Raw genomic sequence first — 26,286 nt, 5'->3', positions numbered from 1 at the left:
CCTAGTTTCCCTCTGTAGTTAATAAATACCTAGAAAAAGATAGTTTGAGGCTCCATAAGTCCTGTTTCTCCTCAAACTTTCATTCACTGATATTACCATTCATCAGAAGAACTTGATTGCCACAGTTCTTTCTGTGGTGTTCATCTCATGGTGATTTTCTTTTTTTTTTTTTTTATCTTTATTGGAGTATAATTGCTTTACAATAGTGTGTTAGTTTCTGCTTTATAACAAAGTGAATCAGTTATACATATACATATGTTCCCATAGCTCTTCCCTCTTACGTCTCCCTCCCTCGCACCCTCCCTATCCCACCCCTCCAAGCAGTCACAAAGCACCGAGCTGATCTCCCTGTGCTATGCGGCTGCTTCCCACTAGCTATCTACCTTGCGTTTGGTAGTGTATATATGTCCATGCCTCTCTCTCACTTTGTCACAGCTTACCCTTCCCCCTCCCCATATCCTCAAGTCCACTCTCTTGTAGGTCTGTGTCTTTATTCCTGTCTTACCCCTAGGTTCTTCATGACATTTTTTTTTCTTAGATTCCATATATATGTGTTAGCATACGGTATTTGTCTTTCTCTTTCTGACTTACTTCACTCTGTATGACAGACTCTAGGTCCATCCAGCTCACTACAAATAACTCAATTTCCTTTCTTTTTATGGCTGAGTAATATTCCATTGTGTATATGTGCCACATCTTCTTTATCCATTCGTCCAGTGATGGACACTTAGGTTGTTTCCATCTCCTGGCTATTGTAAATAGAGCTGAAATGAACATTTTGGTACATGACTCTTTTTGAATTATGGTTTTCTCAGGGTATATGCCCAGTAGTGGGATTGCTGGGTCATATGGTAGTTCTATTTGTAGTTTTTTAAGGAACCTCCATACTGTTCTCCATAGTGGCTGTATCAGTTTACATTCCCACCAACAGTGCAAGAGGGTTCCCTTTTCTCCACACCCTCTCCAGCATTTATTGTTTCTAGATTTTTTGGTGATGGCCATTCTGACTGGTGTGAGGTGATATCTCATTGTAGTTTTGATTTGCATTTCTCTAATGATTAATGATGTTGAGCATTCCTTCATGTGTTTGTTGGCAGTCTGTATATCTTCTTTGGAGAAATGTCTATTTAGGTCTTCTGCCCATTTTTGGATTGGGTTGTTTGTTTTTTTGTTATTGAGCTGCATGAGCTGCTTGTAAATTTTGGAGATTAATCCTTTGTCATTTGCTTCATTTGCAAATATTTTCTCCCATTCTGAGGGTTGTCTTTTGGTCTTGTTTATGGTTTTCTTTGCTGTGCAAAACCTTTGAAGTTTCATTAGGTCCCATTTGTGTATTTTCGTTTTTATTTCCATTTCTCTAGGAGGTGGGTCAAAAAGGATCTTGCTGTGATTTATGTCATAGAGTGTTCTGCCTATGTTTTCCTCTAAGAGTTTGATAGTTTCTGGCCTTACATTTAGGTCTTCAATCCATTTGGAGTTTATTTTTGTGTATGGTGTTACGGAGAGTTCTAGTTTCATTCTTTTACATGTAGCTGTCCAGTTTTCCCAGCACCACTTATTGAAGAGGCTGTCCTTTCTCCACTGTACATTCCTGCCTCCTTTATCAAAGATAAGGTGACCATATGTGCTTGGTTTATCTCTGGGCTTTCTATCCTGTTCCATTGATCTATCTTTCTGTTTTTGTACCAGTACCATACTGTCTTGATTACTGCAGCTTTGTAGTATAGTCTGAAGTCAGGGAGCCTGATTCCTCCAGCTCTGTTTTTCGTTCTCAAGATTGCTTTGGCTATTCGGGGTCTTTTGTGTTTCCATACAGGTTGTGAAATTTTTTGTTCTAGTTCTGTGAAGAATGCCAGTGGTAGTTTGATAGGGATTGCATTGAATCTGTAGATTGCTTTGGGTAGTATAGTCATTTTCACAGTGTTGATTCTTCCAATCCAAGAACATGGTATATCTCTCCATCTATTTGTATTATCTTTAATTTCTTTCATCAGTGTCATAATTTCTGCATAGAGGTCTTTTGTCTCCTTAGGTAGGTTTATTCCTAGGTATTTGATTCTTTTTGTTGCAATAGTAAATGGGAGTGTTTTCTTGATTTCACATTCAGATTTTTAATCATTAGTGTATAGAATGCCAGAGATTTCTGTGCATTAATTTTGTATCCTGCTACTTTACCAAATTCATTGATTAGTTCTAGTAGTTTTCTGGTAGCATCTTTAGGATTCTCTGTGTATAGTATCATGTCATCTGCAAACAGTGACAGCTTTACTTCTTCTTTTCCGATTTGGATTCCTTTATTTCCTTTTCTTCTCTGATTGCTGTGGCTAAAACTTCCAAAACTATGTTGAATACGAGTGGTGAGAGTGGGCAACCTTGTCTTGTTCCTGATCTTAGTGGAAATGCTTTCAGTTTTTCACCATTGAGGACGATACTGGCTGTGGGTTTGTCATATATGGCCTTTATTATGTTGAGGTAAATTCCCACTATGCCTTCTTTATGCAGGGTTTTTATCATAAATGGGTGTTGAATTTTGTCGAAAGCTTTCTCTGCATCTATTGAGATGATCATATGGTTTTTCTCCTTCAATTTGTTAATATGGTGTATCACGTTCATTGATTTGCGTATATTGAAGAATCCTTGCATTCCTGGAATAAACCCCACTTGACCATGGTGTATGATCCTTTTAATGTGCCGTTGGATTCTGTTTGCTGGTATTTTGTTGAGGATTTCTGCGTCTATGTTCATCAGTGATATTGGCCTGTAGTTTTGTTTCTTTGTGACATCCTTGTCGGGTTTTGGTATCAGGGTGATGGTGGCCTCGAAGAATGAGTTTGGGAGTGTTCCTCCCTCTGCTGTATTTTGGAAGAGTTTGAGAAGGATAGGTGTTAGCTCTTCTCTAAAGGTTTGATAGAATTGGCCTGTGAAGACATCTGGTCCTCGGCTTTTGTTTGTTGGAAGATTTTTAATCACCGTTTCAATTTCAGTGCTTGTGATTGGTCTGTTCATATTTTCTATTTCCTCCTGATTCAGTCTTGGCAGGTTGTGCATTTCTAAGAATTTGTCCATTTCTTCCAGGTTGTCCATTTTATTGGCATAGAGTTGCTTGTAGTAATCTCTTCTGAGCCTTTGTATTTCTGCAGTGTCAGTTGTTACTTCTTCTTTTTCATTTCTAATTCTATTGATTTGAGTCTTCTCCCTTTTTTTCTTGATGAGTCTGGCTAATGGTTTATCAATTTTGTTTATCTTCTCAAAGAACCAGCTTTAAGTTTTATTGATCTTTGCTATTGTTTCCTTCATTTCTTCCTCATTTATTTCTGATCTGATCTTTATGATTTCTTTCCTTCTGCTAACTTTGGGGTTTTTTTGTTCTTCTTTCTCTAATTGCTTTAGGTGCAAGGTTGGTTTTTTATTCGAGATATTTCCTGTTTCTTAAGGTAGGACTGTATTGCTATAAACTTCCCTCTTAGAACTGCTTTTGCTGCATCCCATAGGTTTTGGGTTGTCATGTCTCCATTGTCATTTGATTCTAGGTATTTTTTGATTTCCTCTTTGATTTCTTCAGTGATCACTTCGTTATTAAGTAGTGTATTGTTTAGCCTCCATGTGTTCGTATTTTTTACAGATATTTTCCTGTAATTGATGTCTAGTCTCATAGCGTTGTGGTTGGAAAAGATACTTGATACAATTTCAATTTTCTTAAATTTACCAAGGCTTGATTTGTGACCCAAGATATGATCTATCCTGGAGAATGTTCCATGAGCACTTGAGAAAAATGTGTATTCTGTTGTTTTTGGATGGAATGTCCTATAAATATCAATTAAGTCCATATTGTTTAATGTATCATTTAAAGCTTGTGTTTCCTTATTTGTTTTCATTTTGGATGATCTATCCATTGGTGAAAGTGGGGCATTAAAGTCCTCTACTATGAATGTGTTACTGTCAATTTCCCCTTTTATGGCTGTTAGTATTTGCCTTATGTGTTGAGGTACTCCTATGTTGGGTGCATAAATATATACAATTGTTATATCTTCTTGGATCGATCCCTTGATCATTATGTAGTGGCCTTCTTTGTCTCTTGTAATAGTCTTTATTTTAAAGTCTATTTTGTCTGATATGAGAATTGCTACTCCAGCTTTCTTTTGGTTTCCATTTGCATGGAATATCTTTTTCCTTCCCATCACTTTCAGTCTGTATGTGTCCCTAGGTCTGAAGTGGGTCTCTTGTAGACAGCATATATATGGGTCTTGTTTTTGTATCCATTCAGCCAGTCTGTGTCTTTTGGTGGGAGCATTTAATCCATTTACATTTATGGTAATTATCAATCTGTATGTTCCTATTCCCATTTTCTTAATTGTTTTGGGTTTGTTATTGTAGGTCTTTTCCTTCTCTTATGTTTCTTGACTAGAGAAGTTCCTTTAGCATTTGTTGTAAAGCTGGTTTTATGGTGCTGAACTCTCTCAGCTTTTGCTTGTCTGTAAAGGTTTTAATTTCTCCATCAAATCTGAATGAGATTCTTGCTGGGTAGAGTAATCTTGGTTGCAGGTTTTCTCCTTCATCACTTTAAATATGTCCTGCCAGTCTCTTCTGGCTTGCAGAGTTTCTACTGAAAGATCAGCTGTTAACCTTATGGGGATTCCCTTGTGTGTTATTTGTTGTTTTTCCCTTGCTGCTTTTAATATGTTTTCTTTGTGTTTAATTTTTGACAGTTTGATTAATATGTGTCTTGGCATGTTTCTCCTTGGATTTATCCTGTATGGGACTCTCTGTGCTTCCTGGACTTGATTAACTATTTCCTTGCTCATATTAGTGAAGTTTTCAACTATAATCTCTTCACATATTTTCCTAGTCCGTTTCTTTTTCTATTCTTCTTCTGGGACCCCTATAATTCGGATGTTGGTGCGTTTAATGTTGTCCCAGATGTCTCTGAGACTGTCCTCAGTTCTTTTCATTCTTTTTTCTGCTCTGCAGTAGTCATTTCCACTATTTTATCTTTCAGGTCTCTTATCCGTTCTTCTGCCTCAGTTATTCTGCTATTGATCCCTTCTAGAGTATTTTTAACTTCATTTATTGTGTTGTTAATTGTTGCTTGTTTCCTCTTTAGTTCTTCTAGGTCCTTGTTAAATGTTTCTTGCATTTTCTGTATTCTATTTCCAAGATTTTGGATCATCTTTACTATCGTTATTCTGAATTCTTTTTCAGGTAGACTGCCTATTTCCTCTTCATTTGTTAGGTCTGGTGGGTTTTTATCTTGCTCCTTCATCTGCTGTGTGTTTCCCTGTCTTCTCATTTTGCTTATCTTACTGTGTTTGGGGTCTCCTTTTTGCAGGCTGCAGGTTCGTATTTCCCGTTGTTTTTGGTGTCTGTCCCAAGTGGCTAAAGTTGGTTCAGAGGGTTGTGTAGGCTTCCTGGTTGAGGGGACTAGTGCCTGTGTTCTGGTGGATGAGACTGGATCTTGTCTTCCTGGTGGGCAGGTCCACGTCTTGTGGTGTGTTTTGGGGTGTCTGTGGGCTTATTATGATATTAGGCAGCCTCTCTGCTAATGGGTGGGGTTGTGTTCCTGTCTTGCTAGTTGTTTGGCATAGGGTGTCCAGCATTGTAGCTTGCTGGTCGTTGAGTGAAGCTGGGTGTTGGTGTTGAGATGGAGATCTCTGAGAGATTTTCGCCATTTGATATTATGTGGAGCTGGGAGGTCTCTTGTGGACCAGTGTCCCGAAGTTGGCTCTCCCATGTCAGAGGCACAGCACTGACTCCTGGCTGCAGCACCAAGAGCCTTTCATCCACACGGCTCAGAATAAATGGGATAAAAAGAAGAAAGAAAGAAAGAAAGAAAGAAAGAAAGAAAGAAAGAAAGAAAGGAAGAAAGGAAGAAGATAAAATAAAATAAAATAGAGTAAGTTAAAATAAAATAAATTTATTAAAATAAAAATAATTATTAAGAAAAAAAATTTTTTAATGTAAAAAACAAAAAATGGACGGACAGAACCCTGTGACAAATGGTGAACGCAAAGCTATACAGACAAAATCTCACACAGAAGCATACACATACACAGTCACAAAAAGAGGAAAAGGGGAAAAAATAATAAATCTTGCTCTCAAAGTCCACTTCCTCAATTTGGGATGATTCGGTGTCTATTCATGTATTCCACCAATGCAGGGTACATCAAGTTGATTGTGGAGATCGAATCCGCTGCTCCTGAGGCTGCTGGGAGAAATTTCCCTTTCTCTTCTTTGTTCGCACAGCTCCTGGGGTTCAGCTTTGGATTTGGCCCCGCCTCTGTGTGTAGGTCGCCGGAGGGTGTCTGTTCTTCGCTCAGACAGGACGGGGTTAAAGGAGCCGCTGATTCGGGGGCTCTGGCTCACTCAGTCCTGGCGGAGGGTGGGGTACAGATGCGGGGCGAGCCTGCGGCGGCAGAGGCCTGCGTGACGTTGCAGCAGCCTGAAGCGCGCCGTGCGTTCTCCCGGGGAAGTTGTGCCTGGATCATGGGACCCTGGCAGTGGCGGGCTGCACAGGCTTCCGGGAGGGTAGGTGTGGATAGTGACCTGTGCTCGCACACAGGCTTCTTGGTGGCGGCAGCAGCAGCCTTAGCGTCTCATGCCCGTCTCTGGGGTCCGCGCTGATAGCCGCGGCTCGCGCCCATCTTTGGTGCTCCTTTAAGCAGCGCTCTTAATCCCCTCTCCTCACGCACCAGGAAACAAAGAGGGAAGAGAAAGTCTCTTGCCTCTTCGGCAGGTGCAGACTTTTTCCCAGACTCCCTCCCGGCTACCTGTGGTGCACTAACCCCTTCAGGCTGTGTTCACGCCCCAGTCCTCTCCCTGCGCCCCAGTCCTCTCCCTGCGCTCTGACCGTAGCCTGACTCAGCTCCCAGCCCCCGCCCACCCCAGCGGGTGAGCAGACAAGCCTCTAGGGCTGGTGAGTGCCTGTTGGCACCCATCCTCTGTGTGGGAATCTCTCCGGTTTGCCCTCCGCACCCCTGTTGCTTATCTGCTGTTCTGCTTGGGTGATTTCTATTATTCTATCTTCCAGATCACTTATTTGTTCTACTGTGTCATTTAGTTTGCTATTCATTGCTTCTAGATTGGTTTTTATCTTGGTAATTGAATTGTCCACTTTTGATTGGTTCATTTTTATAATTTCTAGTTCCTTGTTACAGTGATCTGCATTTCTATCAATAATCTTTCTTAATTATGTTAGCCATTTTATTACTGCCTTTTTGAGTTCAAGGTCTAGTAGACTGGTGAGCTCAGTTTCATTGTTTTTTTCTTACAGAGGATCATTGTTCTTTTAATTCGGAGTAGCTCCTCTGACTTTTCATTTTACTTAACTTTGTCTCTATTAATTTAAGAGAAAGAGTTATCTACTATGGTCTTGAAAGGGTGTTTTTTATGTGGGAGCATCCTGGTGCAGGCTGTGTGTGTCCAGTGTTTTGGTGCAAAGGCTGGTTTTGGTATAGACCCCAGCCATGTCCGTCCTCAGGTTTTTCTGGCTGTTATCCCCTTGATAGGGGGTGTGGTTCATGCTAGAGTATCTAGAGCCTATGCAGAATGTGAGGCAGGGCTTCCTCTCTGCTCAGTGGCTGTCACCACTTTGTCAGAGGCAGGTCTGCTCCCCAGTTGCTGGATTAGAAGCTCTGAGGGTTGGGTCTGATCAGGCTCTGTTGCCCTTGAGTCTGTCCCGTCCCAAAGTAAGTGAGGCTTGTTCAGTCACAGAGGACCTGTGTGCCACCTGTGTAGGCATCTGTTATTCTGCTCAGCAGCTGCTTAAGTTCGCATCCCTTTCTCTGTTGTATTTGTCCCAGATATAGTGCAAGGCTGTGGTGTGACATAGGCTGTGGCTGGCGGTCAGGGCATTGTGGATATAGGAACTGAGGTGGCTGTGCTTCCTCCTGAGATCTGGTCTGCCTCTGTAGCAGACCTCTCCCAAGACCTGCCTGCTCCACATCTACCACTAAGGTGTGGTGTGGAATTGGTGGAGCCAGGGCACTCTCACTGGGAGCCGAACCACCATGTATTCCTGAGCGTGCTGACAATGGCCTCCACGGCTCCGCCCAGATCACACTCCAGGCCCTCTTGGTGGTCTCTGCGTAGCTAGATGGAGCCCTCTCCCAGGGCCTATGTGCTCGAAGTTCAGGGCCTAACCACTGCACACTCTTTTGATGCCACCCTATGCGCACGCTGACAGTACCCACCACAGCTCAACCCGGATCTCACCCCAGGCACCCTGGTCTGTCTCTGGGTAGCTAGATTAAGTCTTTGCCCAGAACCTACACCAGGCTATAGTGTGGAGTGAGTGGGGCTGGGGTACTTGCCCCTTTGGGTTGAGAAGTGACATGAGGTTCTCTTTGCCCTGATTGTTAGCAAGCCAGAATGTGTGTACTCCTTAAGGTAGAGTCTAGGCTTTTTCAGCCCTTCTGTCTGTCTCAGCAGATTTCCCAGCAGGCCAGGGCACTTGTCTCCTGTGCACAGGACCCAAGGACTATGATGTCCAGGTTGGGCTTGACTTGCTTGCTCCCCAGGGTGAGGGTCCACCCATGTGGACCTTTTCTTCCTTACAGATCTCTCCCAGGGGCACAAGTCCTGACCCAGTGCCGTTTTCTTCCATCTCACCTGGTTATGTGGAGATCTGTCTCACAGCTTTGGTTGTATAGGAGTTTTTTCTGCCAGTTTCCAGTTAGTTTTCCATGAGAATTGTTCTACATGTATATGTATTTTTGATGTGTTTGCTGTGGGAGGTGAGTTCCACATTCTTCTATTCTGCCATCTTGGTTACCCTCCCCTGAATTATATTTCTAACAGATTGTTTTTTTTCCTTTCTTAGGTACCTCTTCAGAAGACTATCAGAAATGCCATAGGAAAGTGTAAGAACTAACATTTTAAAAGTTGTTGTGCTTTTAAAACTTTGTGTACTAATAGTTATATAGCAAGTATGATTGGTAACCCACAAATTCAGATGTTTGTTTATTCAGTGTTTGTTGAGGACTCACTGTATACCAGAACTGTTCTGATTGCTGGAGGTATATTTGCTAACTGTCCATCTGTCTGTCTATCTATCTAATTGCTGTAATGAACAAAATTGATTAAAAACAAAATCTCTGCCTTCTTTGAGTCCACATTCTAGTTGGAGGAGATGGACAATAAATAAATAAGCAAGTAAATTTATACCATGCTATATGGTAATGAATGCTATGGAGAAAAATAAAACAAAATAGGGGACTAGGGAGTATTGGGATAGAGATTTGCTCTTTTAAGTGGTGTGGTCCGAGACTCACCATTGAAAAGGCAGCATTTGAGCAGAGACCTAAAGAAGGAGACAGAGCAAGCTGTGTAACTCATTGGAGAAAAGAGCATTCCAGGTAGAGGGAATAGCTGGAGCCATGCCCTGAGGCAAGAAGGCCTGGGCTCCTGGTGTGAAGTGAGGGAGGAGGAGTGACGTAAGAGATAAAGTGAGAGAAGAAGCAAGAGGCCGGATCGTATAAGGCACTTTAGTCAAATATAAGTGAATTGGAAGGCCTTTGAAGGGTTTAGAAGGATGATATGATATGACTTATGTTTTAAAAGAATCATGCTAGCTGCTGTGTTGAGAATAGACTATGATGAGGCAAGGAATTAGGGAAATTATAGTTAGGAGACTACTCCCCTAATCTGGGCAAGAAATATTGGAGTATGGACCAGAGTGGCAAGAGGGGAGATAGTAAGAGGTAGGATTTTGGATATATTTTGAAAGCAGAACTAAGAGGATCCACTGAAGGACTGAGTGGTGAAGTATGAAAGTAGTCAAGGCTAACACCATGGTTTTGGCTTGAGCAACTGGAAGGATGGAGTTGCCATTTATTAAGATGGGGAAGACTGAGGAGAAACATATTACCAGGGGCAGATGAGTTTGGCTTAGGGCATGTAGACTGAAGGGTAAGGTATGTGAGAGAGACGTTCAAGGAGGTGGTCACATTCTGGATCATGAATACCTTAAGAGCTGGTATTTTTATTTTTTCCTGAATATGATGAGAGCCTATGAAAGATTTTCAGTAGGACTGAAAATATAATGATTTTTTTAAACACCTAATCTTCAAAGGTTGAAAGAACTTACACAAAATTCATACAAGTTTAAAAACAAAGTCAGGAGACGCCATCACGAAAGTGAAAAGACAGTATACACAATGGGAGAATATATTTGCAAATCATATATCTAATAAGGGAATTGTATGCAGAGTATGTAAAGAACTCTTACAACTCAACAATAAAAGGACAAATAACCTGATTTAAAAATGGACAAAGCATCTGAACAGGCATTTCTCCATAGAAGATAAACAAATGGCCAATAAGCACATGAAAAGATACTTACTATCATTATCCATTCGGGAAATGCAAATCAACTTCATTGAGATACCACTTCACACCCACTGGGATGGTTATAATCAAAGAGACAGATAACAAGTATTGTCTTGGATGTGGAGAAGTTGGAACTCTCATACATGGCTGATGAGAATTTTAAATAGCGAAGGTGCTTTGGAAAATAGTTTGGCAGCTCCTCCAAATGTGACCCAGCAATTCAGTCCTAGTTTTGCATACCTAAGAGAAATGAAAACTATGTGTACACAAAAACTTGTACATGAATGTTCACAGCAAGTTTATTCATAACAGCCAAAAAGTAGAAACAATCCAAATATCCATCTACTGATGAATAGATAAATAAAATATGGTATATCTGTAATGGGATGTTATTCAACAGCAAAAAGAAGTGAAATTCTGATATGCACTAAACATGGATGAACCCTGTAAATATTATGCTAACTGAAAGAAGCCAGTCGTACAAGACCACATATTTTATGGTTTCATTCATATAAGATAGCAAGAATAGACAAATCTATAGAGACAGAAAGCAGATTAATGATTGCCTAAGACTGGGGGGTTTGGGAAGAAATGAGCATTGACTGCTAGTGGGTACAGGGTTTCTTTTTGGGGTGATGAAAATGTTCTGAGAATTGACTGTGATGGTGGTTGCACAACTCTCTGAATATACTAAAAACCATTGAATTACACACTCTAAATTGGTAAATTATATGGTATGTGAATTATATCAGTAAATCTGTTAAAAAAGACAAAGTTAGGACCAAGGAAACCAAGGAGATATGATTTTTAATAGGCGATATAGATATAACCAGATTTTTTTTTTACCAGAATTAAATGGTAGACAGTACAATATGGTCTTCTTTGATGAGGATCTATAGTATTGGTACTTTGTGTTGCTGAGTGTGTGGGGGCAAGGACTGATAAACTGCTGAGCAAAAATTTCTGTGGAATTTTTAATTACCCAACCAAAATTCTTGCCAATCATCCTACCTCTTCGCAAACATATGCATCATATTTCTGTCTCGTGCAATCACTCTTGCAGCAAAGAAGAAGATGGATTAGGAGTGATTAGATTGAAGGGATGACTATTGTGGCATTCCAAGTGAGGCATGATTAGGACCTGAACTTTAGTGGCAAGGATTGCTTAGAAGGAAAACTTGAGAACAATTCAAGAGTGATAATCAACTGTTGTTAATGATTGGACGGTTAAGAGAGGAAGATGGAGTCCATGATGACCCTCAGCCCTCTGACTTAGGAAACAGGATGAATGATGACTCATTCACTACATGAAGGAACACAAATAGAAAAGCAAGAGTGAGTTGGAGTGACAGGTCTGGAAAACACTGAAATACCTACAGCACTTTGAAGTGGAGATATCTAGCAGGCATTTGTATATCCCAGCCTGGAAAGCAAGGGAAAGGTTCTGGGCTGAAAGCATAGTTGTTCCCTTGGGAAAGTGTGTAGAGTGAGAAAAGAATAGTTTTAGTGTGATAGGCTCCTTATAGTTATGCTTGCATCTAAATGATGAGAAATTTCTGAAGAAAAGAAAATCAATGACTGTTATTCTTGGGTGAATTATTCTTCCTTGGTGAACAACAGCAAAAATTCTAAGGCTAAATTATTAAGAAAATATAGCTTTATTGACTTATTTTTTTAAATAACTGATCTAAAATTCTCATGGGCTTTGATCACCTTTCTCCCCTGTTTAGCAGGGAAATGATGAGTTAAAGTTATTAATGCCATCCAGTTACTTCCAGGTAAAAGTCTCTTTTGGGTAAAAGCTGAGTCTTTCATATTTTCTCCCACTCCATATTCCTGAGGATGATCATACCTCTTGATTTGCCTGGGACAGTCCCAGTGTGTGCCTGCTGTTCTCACATAATCTTTTATAGAGCTTCCTTTTACTCTCAGAAAGGTCCCAGTTTGGACAAATCGTCACCCTAAATATAGGTGTATAGGCCAGAGGTGGGGGAGGGGTGAAGTTGGGTCTTGAGGGTGTCTGGGATCCACAAGTTGTCTCTGAATTTTTACTGATTTGTGCTGCAGGTTTCAAGACTAGTTCGTACCTGGGCTGGACTCTACTGATAAAGTCATTGATGAACTTACAGCTGTATTTTGGGCCTGAAGTCCTCCGTTGCTGATTTTTCCTCACCTTAGCTTTTATTGCCGCCCCAAACCCCTTAAGTCTCATTGAAGTCCTCCATCCAGACTTTGACTTAGTTGCCTTTCTACAACCTTCGTGGTAAACTCACCTAGACACAACAGCCCTATGCCAGGTATTTTGGTTCTAAATTTGACCACCTTCTCTGCATTGCCTTTGGTATGTGGAACCTTGAGAACTAGTTTACAGTATACAGGAATTAAGGGACTCTTAGGAGGGCTGAGGCCTCCTCTCTGCCTGAGTATCCCAAGCTCTTATTTTTATGTTGAGTTTCCTCCTTGTGTGGATGTTTTCTCCTAGAGTTCTAAACAGGGAGTTTGGCACATGCCCTCTACTTTGGGCTTTCTCTTCACCTCTTCTAATGTCATCATCACACCTATTACCCCCACCTCCAGATTTTGGGCTTGAAGGAGAGAAGTCAGTCCCCATTGTCTAACTGCTTGTTTCCTAAGCCTGTGTCCCCTTTATCTTTCCAATAAACCTTTAGGCTGGAAGGCATAGAGGGGGGATCTATCTTAGGTCACATGAGTTCTTACAGTAAAACTCTGTAGTTCATGTAAAACTCTGTGGTTCTGTCTACAAGCCTTAATCTATATATGTTAATAGGACCTTGAGGAATGTAGCAGGATGTTAAATGTGCTTTCATGTAGCCTTAGAGTTTGGACAGTGACCTTAATAGATGAGAACAAAATAAAAATGACAATTACCCCATCCCCTATTCTGTGTAGAACCATCTATGTAGAATTTGTAATAGGTGAGATCAAAACCTAATTCTTTTAACATTAGACCATCACCAATCTCTAAGCTATTTTAAGAAAAGACAAAGAATGCACTGAGAGGATGAAATGATCAAGAATGTTTCTTTGATAAGAGTTATTGATGTCATATGCAAGGAGAGGAGAAAACTTCTCCCTCACCTCAACACAAGAGAGAAGCTTCCAGAGATCCATTTGGAAAGTTCAACGTATGTTCCCTGGAATTTGGCTTCTGACTCACACCTGGTAAAGCTAAAAGCAAGAAAGTCTGTTAGATGCTTTGGAATGGCTGATAAAGAGGACACTAGAAATACTTTCAGAGTTTGGCACAGCAAAGATTTGTGCATATTGCCCAGACGTCAGACATAGATCCCACAGAAGGGATCATCTTGAAAGGGATCATGCCAAATACGACTTCCTGGAAAGGACAAAATAAACTTGACTGAAAGAGACTGGAAATTTTACCATCAAATTGAAAAGCTGAGGACATCATAAAGAGCAAGTGAGACAGCCCCAGAGATAGGGAAATCTTATCACCGAACCCTTCAAAATACTTCAGGTTTGGGCTTCCCTGGTGGTGCAGTGGTTAAGAATCGGCCTGCCAATGCAGGGGACACAGGTTCAAGCCCTGGTCCGGGAAGATCCCCCATGCCGTGGAGCAACTAGGCCCGTGCGCCACAATTACTGAGCCCGCGCTCTAGAGCCTGCAAGCCACAACTACTGAAGCCTGCGCACCTAGAGCCCGTGCTCTGCAACAAGAGAAGCCACCGCAGTGAGAGGCCCACGCACCGCAACGAAGAGTGGCCCCCACTCGCTGCAACTAGAGAAAGCCCGTGCACAGCAACAAAGACCCAACGCAGTCAAAAATAAAATAAATAAATTTATTAAAAAAAAACTACTTCAGGTTTGAAAGAGTCAGCATTTGGTTATCTGTCATGCCCAAAGGGCACCAAGGACATATTAGAATAGTATCAGTTAAGAAAGACCTTTCCTACAGTTCTTTCCTGCTACTCCAATGCCAAAGGATCCTAAAGAGTAGTTAACAAATGGGGAAGGAAAAAGAGCAAGAAATAGAGGAAAAAAACAGCGATGGTTGCTTTCCTCACTGCAGGCTATGAGTCTAAATCAGACCTCAGTTGGGAGAAGGAAGAGGTTTAAGTTGGATAATAAGAGTTTAGTGTTGTGATATTATGCTGGGCTTTTTATTACCTAGAAATGTCTGTTGGGCTTCCCTGGTGGCGTAGTGGTTGAGAGTCCGCCTGCCGATGCAGGGGACATGGGTTCATGCCCCGGTCCGGGAAGACCCCACATGCCGCGGAGCAGCTGGGCCCGTGAGCCGTGGCCGCTGAGCCTGCGCGTCCGGAGCCTGTGCTCCGCAATGGGAGAGGCCACAACAGTGAGAGGCCCACGTACCGCAAAAAATAAATAAATAAAATAAAATAAAATAAAAATGACTATAGGCCAGAGAATACCACAAAAGCAACAGAATACACCTGAAAGGGGCAAGAAAGTACTATTTTGACAGGATGAATTTATTTTTTTGTATCTGATTCCTTTTTCCAATATTTTTTATTGAAGTATAGTTTATTTACAATGCTGTGTTAATTTCTGCTGTGCAGCAAAGTGATTCCGTTATACATATATATACATTCTTTTTAAAATATTCTTTTCCATTATGGTTTATCATAGGATATTGAATATAGTTCTCTGTGCTATACAGTAGGACCTTGTTGTTTATAAATTCTATATATAAAAGCTTACATCTGCTAACTCCAACCTCCCACTCCATCCCTCCCCCAATCCTCTCCCCTTTGGCAACCACCAGTCTGTTCTCTATGTCTGTCATTCTGTTTCTGTTTCATAGATAGGTTCTTTTGTGTCATATTTTAGATTCCATGTATAAGTGATATAGTATGGTATTTGTCTTTCTCTTCCTTATTTCACTTAGTATGATAATCTCTAGTTGCATCCATGTTGCTGCAAATAGCATTATTTTGTTCTTTTTTATGACTGAATAGTATTCCATTGTATATATGTACCGCATCTTCTTTATTCATTCATCTACTGATGGACATTTAGGTTGTTTCCATGTCTTGGCTATTGTGAATAGTGCTACTATGAACATGGGGGTGTATGTGTCTTTCTGAATTATAGTGTTTTTTTTTTTAACATCTTTATTGGGGTATAATTGCTTTACAATGGTGTGTTAGTTTCTGCTTTATAACAAAGTGAATCAGTTATACATATGTTCCCATATCTCTTCCCTCTTGCGTCTCCCTCCCTCCCACCCTCCCTATCCCATCCCTCCAGGTGGTCACAAAGCACCGAGCCGATATCCCTGTGCCATGCGGCTGCTTCCCACTAGCTATCTACCTTAACGTTTGTTAGTGTGTATATGTCCATGACTCTCTTTCGCCCTGTCACAGCTCACCCTTCCCCCTCCCCATATCCTCAAGTCCGTTCTCTAGTAGGTCTGTGTCTTTATTTCTGTCTTGCCCCTAGGTTCTTCATGACATTTTTTTTCTTCTTAAATTCCATATATATGTGTTAGCATACGGTATTTGTCTTTTTCTTTCTGACTTACTTCACTCTGTATGACAGACTCTAGGTCTATCCACCTCATTACAAATAGCTCAATTTCGTTTCTTTTTATGGCTGAGTAATATTCCATTGTATATATGTGCCACATCTTCTTTATCCATTCATCCGATGATGGGCACTTAGGTTGTTTCCATTTCCAGGCTTGAATTATAGTTTTTAACAGGATGAATTTAAAGAGGAAATATGAAGGAATAAAATACTTTTTTGCATACTGAGTTCAACTTTTCACCAAAGCAGTAATAGGAATTTAAAAATCATTTTCTCACATTCAGTTTTCAACTCCACTGTCTTGCTGGGGACTCAGAAATTCCACTTTGGTGGTCAAAGGCTGAGGTTTGATTCTTTTGTATTCCTCTTGTAATAGCTAATCCTCTTTTACACATTTCGATAAGATTGGGGGCAGTCTCATTTGTGAAAGTATAAAATAGAACAGAGTATTAATTTTTTTTAAGTATTATTTCTAATGTTACTTGAGATCCTTACCACAAGAATCCTGGAAAACAAGGGACGTCCCAGGTGGTCCAGTGGGTAAGACTCCACGCTCCCAATACAGGGGGCCCAGGTTCGATACCTAGTTGGGGAACTAGATCCCACATGTATGCCACAACTAAGAGTCATGCTGCAACTAAGAGTCGGCATGCCTCAACTAAGAAGTCCACATGCTGCAACTAAAAAAAAAGATCCTGCATTCACAAAGAACATCCTGCGTGCCACAACTAAAACCCAGCACAGCCAAAATAAATATTTTCTTTAAAAAGGTAATGAGGTATCATTTCTTAAAAAAAAAAAAAAAAAGAATCCTGGAAAACAAGATTGCTATTCCTTTTCCATAAATGAGATAATCAAGACTCAAGACAGTTAAAGTAACTTTCCCAAGGCCACTGAAGTGTAAGTAGCAGAACTGAGCTTTAAATCAAGGTCTGTCTGATTCTAAATACTATGCTTTGTCCTCTACACATATTATCTCACACTGATGAACGTATAAGTATATTGCCCTTTATTATGAAACTATTTGTTCATATAAATATGTTAGCATTTTTTCTAACTAGCTTTATTTTTTCTATAGGATAATTGATTGCATTGAAATGTCTTTAAGTATTATTTGAGGATTCTCAAAAGTTACTGAAAGAGTAAAAGAATCCCATTAATTTGTTCTTATTCTAGCATGATGATGTTAGCAGACCAAAGTATTTCTCCAAAACCAAAGAGTACTGCAAGTTCAGAATCAGGTAATTAGTAATGAAACTAATCATTTTCATAATCCTCTATTTATTTTTAACATCTTTATTGGAGTATAATTGCTTTACAGTGTTGTGTTAGTTTCTGCTGTATAACAAACTGAATCAGCTATATGCATACATGTATTACCACATCCCCTCCCTCTTGCATCCCCCTCCCACCCTCCTTATCTGACCCCTCTAGGTAGTTGCAAAGCACTGAGCTGATCTCCTGGTGCCATGCAGCTGCTTCCCAGTAGCTATCTATGTTACCTTTGGTAGTGTATATATGTCAATGCTACTCTCTCACTTCGTCCCTGCTTACCCTTCCCCCTCCCCATTCCTCAAGTCCATTCTCTATGTCTGTGTCTTTATTCCTGTCCTGCCCCTAGGTTCATTAGAACCATTTTCTTTTAGATTCCATATATATATGTTAGCATACACTATTTGTTTTTCTCTTTCTGACTTACTTCACTCTGTAGGACAGACTCTAGGTCCATCCACCTCACTACAAATAACTGAATTTCATTTCTTTTTATGGCTGAGTAATATTCCATTGTATATATGTGCCACATCTTCTTTATCCATTCATCTATTGATGGACACTTAGGTTGCTTCCATGTCCTGGCTATTGTAAATACAGCTGCACTGAACATTGTGGTACATGACTCTGTCTGAATTATGGTTTTCTCAGGGTCCATGCCCAGTAGTGGGATTGCTGGGTCATGTGGTAGTTCTATTTTTAGCTTTTTAAGGAACCTCCATACTGTTCTCCATAGTGGCTGTATCAATTTACATTCTCACCAACAGTGCAACAGGGTTCCCTTTTCTCCACACCCTCTCCAGCATTTATTGTTTGTAGATTTTTGTTGATGGCCATTCTGACTGGTGTGAGGTGATACCTCATTGTAGTTTTGTTTTGCATTTCTGTAATGATTAGTGATGTTGAGCATCTTTTCATATGTTTGTTGGCAATCTGTATATCTGCTTTGGAGAAATGTCTGTTTAGGTCTTCTGCCCATTTTTGGGTTGGGTTGTTTGTTTTTTTGATATTGAGCAACATGAGCTGTTGTATATTTTGAGATTAATCCTTTGTCACTTGCTTCGTTTGCAAATATTTTCTCCCATCTGAGGGTTGCCTTTGAGTCATGTTTATGGTTTCCTTTAGTGTGCAAAAGCTTTGAAGTTTCATTAGGTCCCCTTTGTTTATTTTTGTTTTTATTTCCATTTCTCTACGAGGTGGGTCAAAAAGGATCTTGTTGTGATTTATGTCATAGAATGTTTTGCCTATGTTTTCCTCTAAGAGTTTTAGAGTGGCCTTACATTTAGGTCTTTAATCCATTTGGAGTTTATTTTTGTGTATGGTGTTAGGGAGTGTTCTAATTTCATTCTTTTACATGCAGCTGTCCAGTTTTCCCAGCACCACTTATTGAAGAGGCTGTCTTTTCTCCATTGTATACTCATGCCTTGTTTATCAAACATAAGGTGATCGTATGTGCGTGGGTTTATCTCTGGGCTTTCTGTCCTCTTCCATTGATCTATATTTCTGTTTTTGTGCCAGTACCATATGGTCTTGATTACTGTAGCTTTGTAGTATAGTCTGAAGTCTGGGAGCCTGATTCGTCCAGCTCTGTTTTTTTTTCTCAAGATTGTTTTGGCTATTTGGGGTCTTTTGTGTTTCCATACAAATTGTGCAATTTTTTGTTCTAGTTCTGTGAAAAATGACATTGGTAGTTTGATAGGGATTGCACTGAATCTGTAGATTGTTTTGGGTAGTATAGACATTTTCACAATGTTGATTCTTCCAATCCAAGGATATGGTATATCTCTCCATCTATTTGTATCATCTTTAATTTCCTTCATCAGAGTCTTATAGTTTTCTGCATACAGGTCTTTTGTCTCCTTAGGTAGGTTTATTCCTAGGTATTTGATTCTTTTTGTTGCAGTGGTAAATGGGAGTGTTTCAATAATTTATCAGATTTTTCATCATTAGCGTATAGGAATGCAAGTGATTTCTGTGCATTAATTTTGTATCCTGCTACTCTACCAAATTGATTGATTAGCTCTAGTACTTTTCTGGTAGCATCTTTAGGATTCTCTATGTATAGTATCATGTTATCTGCAAACAGTGACAGTTTTACTTCTTCTTTTCCAATTTGGATTCCTTTTATTTCTTTTTCTTCTCTGATTGCTGTGACTAAAACTTCCAAAACTATGTTGAATAATAGTGGTGAGAGTGGGCAACCTTGTCTTGTTCCTGATCTTAGAGGAAATGGTTTCATTTTTTCATGATTGAGAACGATGTTGGCTGTGGGGTTGTCTTATACGGCCTTTATTATGTTTAGGTAGGTTCCCTCTATGCCTACTTTCTGGAGAGATTTTATCATAAATTCATGTTGAATTTTGTCAAAAGCTTTTTATGCATCTATTGAGATGATCATATGGTTTTTATCCTTCTGTTTGTTAATATGTTGTATCACAATGATTGATTGAAGAATCTTTGCATTCCTGGGATAAACCCCACTTATCATGGTGTATGATCCTTTTAATGTGCTGTTGGATTGTTTGCTAGTATTTTTTTGAGGATTTTTGCATCTAGGTTCATCAGTGATATTGGCCTGTAGTTTCTTTGTGACATCTTTGTCTGGTATTTTGTTTGTTTTTTTTGTTTTTTTCCAGTATGCGGGCCTCTCACTGTTGTGGCCTCTCCCGTTGTGGAGCACAGGCTCCGGATGTGCAGGCTCAGTGGCCATGGCCCACGGGCCCAGCCGCTCTGCTCATGTGGGATCTTCCCGGACCAGGGCACGAACCCGTGTCCCCTGCATCGGCAGGCAGACTCTCAACCACTGTGCCACCAGGGAAGCCCCTTTGTCTGGTTTTGGCATCAGGGTAAAGGTGGCCTTGTAGAATGAGTTTGGGAGTGTTCCTCCCTCTGCTATATTTTGGCAGAGTTTCAGAAGGATAGGTGTTAAGTCTTCTCTAAATGTTTGATAGAATTTGCCTGTGAAGCCATCTGGTCCTAGGCTTTTGTTTGTTGGAAGATTTTTAATCACAGTTTCAATTTCAGTGCTCGTGATTGGTCTGTTCATATTTTCTATTTCTTCCTGGTTCAGTCTCGGAAGGTTGTGCTTTTCTTAGAATTTGTCCATTTCTTCCAGGTTTCCATTTTATTGGCATATAGTTGCTTACAGTAATCTCTCATGAGCCTTGGTATTTCTGCAGTCTCAGTTGTTACTTCTCCTTTTTCATTTCCAATTCTATTGATCTGAGTCTTCTCTCTTTTTTTCTTAGTGAGTCTGGCTAATGTTTTATCCATTTTGTTTATCTTGTTAAAGAACCAGGTTTTAGTTTTATTGATCTTTGCTGTTGTTACCTTCATTTATTTTTCATTTATTTCTGATCTGATTTTTATGATTTCTTTCCTTCTGCTAACTTTGGGGTTTTTTGGTTCTTCTTTCTCTAACTGCTTTAGGTGTAAGGTTAGGTTGTTTGAGATTTTTCTTTTTTCTTGAGGTAGGATTGTATTGCTATAAACTTCCCTCTTAGAATTGCTTTTGCTGCATCCCATAGGTTTTGGGTCATCCTGTTTTCATTGTCATTTGTTTCTAGGTATTTTTTGATTTCCTCTTTGATTTCTTCAGTGATCTCTTGTTTATTTAGTAGTGTATTGTTTAGCCTCCGTGTGTTTGTATTTTTTACAGGTTTTTTCCTGTAATAGATATGTAGTCTCATAGTGTTGTGATCGGAAAAGATACTTGATACAGTTTCAATTTTCTTAAATTTACCAAGGCTTGATTTGTGACCCAAGATATGATCTATCCTAGAGAATGTTCCATGAGCACTTGAGAAGAAAGTGTATTCTGTTGTTTTTGGATGGAATGTCCTATAAATATCAATTACGTCCATCTTGTTTAATGTATCATTTAAAGCTTGTGTTTCCTTATTTATTTTCATTTTGGATGATCTGTCCATTGGTGAAAGTGGGGTGTTAAATCCCTACTATGATTGTGTTACTGTCGATTTCCCCTTTTATGGCTGTTAGCATTTCCCTTATGTATTGAGGTGCTCCTATGTTGGGTGCATAAATATTTACAATTGTTATATCTTCTTCTTGGATTGATCCCTTGATCATTATGTAGTGTCCTTCTTTGTCTCTTGTAATAGTCTTTATTTTAAGGTCTCTTGTGTCTGATATGAGAATTGCTACTCCTGCTTTCTTGTAATTTCCATTTGCATGGAACATCTTTTTCCATCCCCTCACTTTCAGTCTGTATGTGTTCCTAGGTCTGAAGTGGGTCTCTTGTAGACAGCATATATACGGGTCTTGTTTTTGTATCCATTCAGCCAGTCTATGTCTTTTGGTTGGAGCATTTAATCCATTTGCACTTAAGGTAATTATCAAAATGTATGTTCCTATTACCATTTTGTTAATTGCTTTGGGTTTGTTTTTGTAGGTCTTTTCCTTCTCTTGTGTTTCCCGCCTAGAGAAGTTCCTTCAGCATTTATTGTAAAGCTGGTTTGGTGGTGCTGAATTCTCTTAACTTTTGCTTATCTGTAAAGGTTTTAATTTCTCCGTCAAATCTGAATGAGATCCTTGCTGGGTAGAGTAATCTTGGTTGTATGTTTTTCCTTTTCATCACTTTAAATATGTCCTGCCACTCCCTTATGGCTTGCAGAGTTTCTGCTGAAAAATCGGCTATTAACCTTATGGGGATTCCCTTGTATGTTATTTGTTCCTTTTTCCTTGCTGCTTTTAATATTTTTACTTTCTACTTAATTTTTGATAGTTTGATTAATATGTGTCTTGGCGTGTTTCTCCTTGGATTTATCCTGTATGGGACTCTCTGTGCTTCCTGGAATTGATTAACTATTTCCATTCTCATGTTGGGAAGTTTTCAACTATAATCTCTTCAAATATTTTCTCAGATCCCTTTTTTTCTCTACTTTTTTGGGACCCCTATAATTCGAACGTTGGTGCATTTAATGTTGTCCCAGAGGTCTCTGAGACTGTCATCAATTCTTTTCATTCTTTTTTCTTTATTCTGCTCCCTGGCAGTTATTTCCACCATATTATCTTCCAGCTCACTTATCTGTTCTTCTGCCTCAGTTATTCTGTTATTGATTCCTTCTAGAGTATTTTTAATTTCACTAATTGTGTTCTTCATCACTATTTGTTTGCTCTTTAGTTCTTCTAGAGCCTTGTTAAGTGTTTCTTGTATTTTCTCCATTCTGTGTCTGAGATTTTGGATCATCTTTACTATCATTACTCTGAATTCTTTTTCAGGTAGGTTGCCTATTTCGCCTTCATTTATTTGGTCTTGTAGGTTTTTACCTTGCTTCTTTGTGTGTAACATATTTTTTTGTTGCTTCATTTTTGTTTTTTTTTTTTTTGATGTGTGGTGCTGTATTCCTGTCTTACTGGTTGTTTGGCCTGAGACATCCAGAACTGGAGTTTGCAGGCAGTTGGATAGAGCTGGGTCTTGGTGCTGAGATGAGGATCTCCAGGAGACCTCACTCTGATTGATATTCACTGGGATCTGAAGTTTCTCTGTTAGTCCAGTGGTTTTGACTTGGAACTCCCGCCACAGGAGCTTCAGCCTGACCTCCAGCTTGGGAACCAAGATCCCACAAGCTTCGTGGTGTGCTTAAAAAAAAAAATAAGAAGAAGAAAAAAAGGAGCAGTACAGTATCAAAGAATAAAAAAAAATAAAATTAGAAAGATGAAAGATATATTAGGAAAAATAAAACTATAATTGAAACATCTGCAACAAGGTAAAATAAAACCACAACAGAAAAAAGAAAAAATAAGGGTGGGGTGGGGTGGGGGTACAAGCCAGAAGGAGAGATCACCAGTCGTTGGGGGTTCCTCCATCCCCTTAGGTGTCCGTGGTCCCCCATCGGTGCCTGCTAGGTGCCCTAGTTGTGAGGAGATGCGAATTTTGTTTCCTCCTAGTACACCATCTTGACCCTGACTCCCTCTATTCATTTTTGTCACAGTGCTGCAGTATATGTTAAGAAAACTGGTAGCCCAGGAAATTGAGTGCTTTTTAGTGTGGTTGTATTTAAGAAATGAAGATATGTGAGGTTAGGTCTTAACTATCCCCACAGCACCCATCATTAATTCATTTAATAAACATTTACTGAGTATGTATTCTGTACTAGATATTACTATATATACCGATAGGGAGTGATGTATTTTCCCTGACCTTGTAAATTTCATTCGTAGGAGAGGAAGATAATCAGTAAACAGATGCATTGGAGTTATGTGTGACGGTTGAAAAATAAAAGAATCAACAAAGTGCCTTGCATTTTTGGCCCTCTATTATTTAGTTTACTATTAGAATAAACATAGCAAGACCTTTACAACCTTATTAACATCTATTGTATTTCAGATTTCTATTTTCTTTATTTCCTGCAAGAAGTTTTATAGCATCTGTTTGGGGATAAATTGAAAGAATTGCTTGTTTTGCTCCTGATGGATATAAATGTTTGTATGAACTGAAAAAAAAGAGTTTTTTTGGTGTTGTCTTCACTTTAAGCGGTTGTCTTAATGAGCATTTAGAAAATGCCAGGTATTATGTTAGGAAGTGTGGGTATAAAAATGCTTAAGATGGTTTCTGTTCTAAGGGAATTGAATCTAGTGATAAAAACTAAACTTGTAAAAGCACACATCCTTGGAAAGAGTAGCACCTACTACCTTGGAGGGTGAGCATTAGAAGGAAGATTTGCTTTATAGATCACAATTAAGGAACTTGTGAACAAGGGAAGAAAGATATGAAAGGGAAAGTTGGTAAGGGTATCAAAAACAATCATGATTTTACCTAGTTCTTGCCAGATTTTGGCTGTGGAAAATATTATTTATAAAGCCTGGTAGTAAGCCAGAATATTGATTCTGTAATTATGTATGCTTGTGTATTCTTACTTTTATGTGGTTGATTGACTTAAAATTTCAAAGTAAATAAATTACATCTTACTCTAGAGTTATTTTTTACACATTCTTTAATTCAGCAAATCCAAGTTTGTTCCAGTTGTTTGTTAGGCTCTTTACTAAGTGTTAGGAAACCAAGAATTGGCTCTATTCCTGCCCTCAGGGGTTCATAGTCTAGTAATAGAAACAAACAAACAAGAAATTACTTCTCAGACATCTCCTGCTCAGTCTTCTTTGCAATCTTATCTACTGCTATTAGCTATTAAATGTGGGAGTTCTTAAAGGCTGATTCCTAGATTTTAATTTCTGTTCAGTCTACTCCCTGATATGTATAAGTGTTCTATAGAAGGAAGGGCTTCGAAATTTTCCATTCTAGACTCTCCTCTGAGGTAAGACCCTTATATGTAGCTGCCTTCTGGACATCTCCACTTGGATGTTTCAGAGACACCTTATCTCATCATTCGTTAATTTCACTCATTCAACGAATATTTATTAAGCACCTACAGTGTAACACAAACTGTTTTAGTTGCTGGGGAACATGACAAATTTCTTGCCCTAACAGAGTTTATGTTATAGTGGAGAAAGAAAGAAAATAAACAGATAAAAACAGATAAATACATATATCACAACATCAAAAATAAGAGTAATGAGGGAAAATAAAGAAGGGTAAAAACAGAGTGTGTGACTAGGGATGCTGTTTTAGACAGGCTAATCAGGATAGGCCTCTCTGAGGAGGTGACATTCGCACAGAGCTTGAATGAAGTGAGAGAGTGGGCCATGTGAAAATCTGGTGGCAGAGCATGCCAGGCATAAGGGCATCACAAGTGAAAAGTCCATGAGATGGGAATGTGTTTATCATGTTGGAAAAAGAGAAAAGAGGCTAGTGTGACTGGAGCAAGATGAGGAAATAAAAATAAAAATAAAAATGAATATCATCAAAAAAGATGATATTAGATTTGTATTTTAGGTATACAGTGTGGATAGTGGACTGCAGAAGGAGGTGATTTGAAAGGCTATTGGGATCTATGTAGCAGGAAAGGTTTTGGGGTACAGGTAAAGTTTTTGGTAAGATGAAAGAGGCCTGAGTATGTTTTAAGTGCTGGTAGGAAAGTTGGAGTAGAAAGGGAGAGACTGAAAATACAGGATAGTAGAAATGGAAGGATAATTAATGAAGAATTCTAATCACATGCAACTTTCTCTACTAATTGAAAGGTAAATCTTTTATATACAGTTTATTTACTCCTGTGAAACCTGGAGCTCTTGAGATAAAGGTATTTTTAAGAATTCTTTCTCCTTTCTGTAGCAAGTCAGGTTGTTCAACATACATTAAGTTTTTCTTCTAAAACTATTACAAAATCATAGTCATTAAAATCCATTTTTTCCTCAAATTTGAGTTCTCTTTTCTGTACTTAGAGTTAATGACAGGTTAAATAATGAAAATACTAAAGTATATTTTTATTATAGATAATGCATCTTGTGGAGTTTTACTTGCTGAGAAAAATTACCCTTCAACCCCTCAAAAAACAAAGAAAAAAGCAAGTATTGAAGCAGAATAACCTTATAAACCATAAATTTCATTAATATGGGACATACTATTTTCTTTTAAACAACACTTTTATAGGAATTATTTTTCAGCTATTTAAGCCAATAATGGAAATCATTTTTGGAGCTTAGCAATTAGATTGCATTATTGTTGCATGAATATATACTCTATATAAAGTTAATGAAAGAGGATTAAAACTTAAAAATTTTCCAATTTCCTTAAATTGGATGTCTATTAATAATTAATTTAAAGTGAAAATAACACATTTACTTTGTAGCCAGAACAGTGTTCTATGCTAAGGAACTGAAAATCAGTACATTAGGCCTGGAATCTAGAGGTCTTTGGGGAGGAATTCAGACTTGATTATGTATATAACAGGAGCTATTATCTGAGTGGCTACTCAGAGTAAAGTATTATTATACTTTTCATTATATGTTTTTTATAGCATTCCTATCAGGTAAGTTTTTCATTTGTTTTATTTTTTAGCAATTTTATAACTGAGAAAAATGGGGTTTAGATATTAACCAATATGCTTGAGGAGCTTGTGACAAGTCTTTCTCAATCTAAAACCTGTACTTTTTCCACTGTACCGTATGGTCACTATATACTTTGGGGAGCAAACTGAAAGAGGGCAAGAGTGTCAGCAGGAAGATTCATTAATAGAAAGTTGCAAAGGTTTTTGGTGGGAGATGGTGATGGCTTTAACTAGGATGTTTTGTAGGAGAGATGGAATAATA

General features: G+C 39.0%; 1 protein-coding gene across 1 annotated transcript in view; it reads left to right on the top strand.

The window, feature by feature from the left end:
- MEIKIN (meiotic kinetochore factor) overlaps positions 1–26,286 on the top strand; it is a 113,230-nt gene that overhangs the window by 14,372 nt on the left and 72,572 nt on the right. Inside the window, exons 7-9 of the mRNA XM_029216812.1 lie at positions 8,816–8,855; positions 17,026–17,090; positions 25,471–25,541. Coding sequence (XP_029072645.1) covers positions 8,816–8,855; positions 17,026–17,090; positions 25,471–25,541 — 176 coding nt within the window. The remainder of the gene's footprint in view (positions 1–8,815; positions 8,856–17,025; positions 17,091–25,470; positions 25,542–26,286) is intronic.

Source organism: Monodon monoceros, unplaced genomic scaffold (assembly GCF_005190385.1).
Source record: "Monodon monoceros isolate NGI ecotype Baffin Bay Population unplaced genomic scaffold, NGI_Narwhal_1 Super_Scaffold_12, whole genome shotgun sequence".
In the NCBI taxonomy this organism is placed as follows: Eukaryota; Metazoa; Chordata; class Mammalia; order Artiodactyla; family Monodontidae; genus Monodon; species Monodon monoceros.
This window is presented reverse-complemented; position numbering and strand designations above follow the sequence as displayed.